Below are 3955 nucleotides of genomic sequence, written 5' to 3'. Positions count from 1 at the left end.
TCTGTGGAGCCAGGCTGGGCTGCACCAGCAGGGAGAGGGGGGAGATGGCCAAGGGGTGATTGAGGAGCCGCTCTTCCCCATGCTCAGCACCAGCTTGTAACCCAGCCCCACTGCCAGCCTGGACTCCATGCCAGCCCTGGGTTTGCCCATCAGCAGCAGCAGCTGCAGTCCCCCTGTCTGCAGTGCTGGGCAGTGTTTGCTGCTGCTTCCTGCCTGGAGCTCGCACGTTGGGCAGCCCAGAGGCAGTGGTGGCAAACACTGCCTGGCGTGGCAAGGGGGGCACAGCTGCTATTGCCACGCACAGCCCTGATGGGCAAGCCCAGAGCCAGCGCGAGGCCTAGGCTGGCCATGGGGCCAGGTTACAAGGCGGTGCTGAGCACTTGGGGGGAGGGGAAGAGGTGAGGGAAAGCGGCCCCTTGCCTGCACCGCGCCCCATGCTGCAGCCACTTGCAGCCCGCCTGAGGCTGCCTGCACCTTCTCAGGACATCCCTGCGCAGGCTGCAAGTGGCTGCAGCGTGGGGCACTGGCCACGGGGTGGGCAAGAGGCTGCTTCCCCCCCACCACCCACGCTCAGCTTTTCCTGGGGCCACTTTCCCCCAGGCTCCTCCCCACTACCTATAGTTCTGGTGCGGGGCACCCACTGTGGTCCCAGGCCAGAAGCCTCAGCTGGGGAGGGGCGGGGGCTGGGCAGGCCCATCTGTTGTGGGAGCCCACCGGGCTTCCCCTGGATCCTACTGCCCTTGGTTCCTGTCATGGATTTTTTTTTAATACAGGAACCAGGGGCAGATGAATATTCATTTTCTACATTTTTTAGGGGCCCCACAGGCTGGATAGAATGGCCTTGTGGGCCGGATCCATTCCGCGGGCTGATTTTGCCCACCTATGTTCTAGCTGTTCTCTGGACCAAACATTTTCATTGCAGATCTTGGCAGCACTTATTTTTCTCCTCTTTCTACATGCCAAACAGACCAGTACCTCTGTGACAGCATCTTCTCCAGGCCCCTCCCTTTGAGCCAACTGATAGACTGGATTGACAATCTATAGTTTTATTTTTGAGTGACAACAACTCAAACTGAAACAAAAGGAAACACAAGTCACTGGCAGCATGAGCTGGATGAGATTTTCAGAATATAGTTTTTTCCTGATGGAATACATGATTTTGGGTTGATCACAATGATCCCTGAATTCAGGGGTGGCCAACCTGCAGCATGGGTGCCACAAGTGGCACTGGCAGGCTCTGTACATGTCATGCGACAGAACGGTGAAGGGGCAGGCAACAAAGTGGTGTATAGGGTAGGGAGCAGAAAGCAGGACAGCACATCAAATGGGGGGGGAAAAAGGGATTTGTGTGGTACTCAGGGAGGTATGGGGTAGTTTGTGGCATGCTTGCCAAAAAGATTAGTAAAATCTCAGAGATTAGCAATATCTACATGAATTTGGACAGTGGAAGCCAAATAGCATTGACTAAAAGAATATAAAAAACAGAAATTCAAACACTACAATTTGATATTTTGTTCGGATCATAGGAAAGTGGGGCTGGAAGGGACCTCAGTCATCTAGTCCAGCCCTCTGCAAAATGACATTGGTTTAAAATTTTCCTGTTTTAAATGTTAAGATTAAATTACAGTTAAATTGCATTGCGCTTCCCCAACCCTTTTAAAAGAAAATATTTCCGTTTTGGTGAAACAATACCTTTTGGTTGAGCCAAACAAATGTTTGTTTCAACCAAAGAACAAAAACAAAATTTATTATCCACACAGCCCTACTGGTACCAGGTCTTCATCTATTTGGAAACAATCCTCCCACTCCCCAGTTATAGGCAGTCTCCTGCAGCTATTCAGCTCCTACATGGGAAGCAGCGTAATGCTGCCAAGTATTTTGAATTGTGGGCCTTTGGGGAAAACCTATCTAACCTCATATACCTGGAAGAGAGACACCCACATTTCTTGCAGTAAAGGAGCTTGTTTTTAGAACAACTCCAGTAGTAGGGGCTTCTACGAATAGTAGCTTGCCACATCCACCATCCCCGATATCCTTATGGTTGATCTGACATTAGTTAGCAGACACACTGTGAAACCCCATCCACTCTTGCCTTACAACCAAGATTAAAAAGTGCTAGTAACTGCCACTGGTTCTCTCTCTCCTGTTTGCCTCTTACTCCCTCTATTTTTTTGCTTTGGTTGTTACTGTACTAATAGCAGATTGGAAAGATCAACTGGCATCTCGTTCTCTGAAGCATTCTCTACCAGATTTCTAGTCGGTTTTACTTCACTGCTTTTATGTTTGCAAAGCTGAGTAGCAGGAGACTACTGCACAGAAACTGGTGAGGAAAGGTAAGGCAGCATCATGGGTGGGGGAAAGAAAAGAAAACCAAAGACTTAAGTAACAGTGATAACTGAGAGCAGAGAGTAAGGGAAACATGCAGACAGAAAAGAAAAACTACAGGAACACAGAAGAACGTGTGACCAAAGGCTCCATGCTGTTTTAGTCAATTCTAAGTTCAAAACTTTTTTAAAACTTAAGGCATCTGGAAGTGCAAAGTTCTGAGGGTTTTCCCCTCCCTAACCTCCTCAGAAAACAGTAAGTGAACAGTTCAAATGAATATTAGCACTATTTCCATTTGTATTTATTAAGGCACAGCATCTATTGTTTGAACCACAGATTTCATCTAGACCCTCAGGATAAAACCCTTAGCAGAGTCAATAGATTTGTTGGCAGGGCTAGGATTTTATGCTTTAAAAAATTCTGTTCAGGAGCCATTTGCCAAAGCCCATGTAAATCATTTGGTTGTTTTTTGGTTCCTGTACTTGTGGCTGTGTATTGATCGTAGCCGTGCCAACGCGGCAACTGCCGTTTTAAAGTAAAATAAGTTGTCAAAAATATTAGAAAACCAGAGTAATTTCTGAATAATCTTGGTTCTACAGACCTCATGCAATGCTGGATTAAGTCCCATACTCAGCGAGCAGTCACAAAACATGATTAATGTTCAAGCCTGCAGATTTTGTAATGACTGATTTCCACTGCTTTTACTGACTGCATCCCAGTTAAACAGTGCAGCACAAATTAATAGCAACGGTGGCAAAGATCCACAAACTAAGTAACAAGGAGCTTGCTACCAGGGACTAAGCCATGGGTCCATTCAGGGAATAACACACTACTCAGTACAAACACAGGCTTTCTGTGTCTGGCTTAAACTGCTGCATTGTGAAGGAGATAGCTGCACTATGAATTCAGCAAGCGAAGTTGAACCTTTTTTTTCCTATTAAAGAAAAAAAGGCAAAGGGAAAGCCATGCTATGGGTTCAGGGTTTGAAGGGAAAGAAACAGCTGCCCAAGACCAGAGTCTACATCATCTTCTGCACTGCTCTTCACGAACCCGTGTCCCGACTGACACTGGATAGCACCAAGTAGGCGGTGTGATCCAAAGGGAAGCCCTTTATACATTCAGATCCAAGGTACCGGGCGTTTGCTGTACCCCAACGCTCCTACCAGCGTGAAGGGAGGGACGCAGCTTCGCGGGGGCACTGGAGCGCCCGGCCTAGGGGAGCGACGCTCCCAGGAGGACGAGAGCCCAGTACCTGTTCCGTCTCCCGGGAGCCGGCTGCACCGATGCGAGAGGGGACCGGAGCTTCCTGCGGGCTTGGGGCGTGTCCGCCGTTGCCTCCTTCTCCCAGCTCCTAGCAGGTGGGGGGGAAACAAAGTTGTCAGGCACGAATTCAACCTTCCCGAGCCAGCCCCGGCCCCAGCCCCGGCCCCTTCCCACGCGGCGGGAGCAGCGCAGACACCGCAGCCGAGGCGGTCCCTGCCGGCTCGGCCAAGCCCCGCTGCCCTACCTGGCGCGCAGGGACCCGTCAGCCGTGAGCCAAAGCAGGCAGACGAAGAGCAGCAGGCTGCCAAGCAGGGCCACCAGCGCGATGACCGCCCGCATCGTGCGGCCGCTGCAGCTACGCCGGCCC

The 3955-nt window shown here is 50.3% G+C and overlaps 1 protein-coding gene across 1 annotated transcript in view; it reads right to left on the bottom strand.

The window, feature by feature from the left end:
- Positions 1 to 3947, bottom strand: part of ST8SIA6 (ST8 alpha-N-acetyl-neuraminide alpha-2,8-sialyltransferase 6) — a 105576-nt gene extending 101629 nt beyond the window's left edge. Inside the window, exons 1-2 of the mRNA XM_019508339.1 lie at positions 3833 to 3947; positions 3578 to 3676 (exon numbers count right to left, since the gene is read on the bottom strand). Coding sequence (XP_019363884.1) covers positions 3578 to 3676; positions 3833 to 3927 — 194 coding nt within the window. The 5' untranslated portion in view covers positions 3928 to 3947. The remainder of the gene's footprint in view (positions 1 to 3577; positions 3677 to 3832) is intronic.
- Positions 3948 to 3955: the final 8 nt, after the last annotated feature.

Source organism: Gavialis gangeticus, unplaced genomic scaffold, assembly GCF_001723915.1.
Source record: "Gavialis gangeticus isolate Ggan-Ray unplaced genomic scaffold, GavGan_comp1, whole genome shotgun sequence".
Taxonomy (NCBI): domain Eukaryota; kingdom Metazoa; phylum Chordata; order Crocodylia; family Gavialidae; genus Gavialis; species Gavialis gangeticus.
This window is presented reverse-complemented; position numbering and strand designations above follow the sequence as displayed.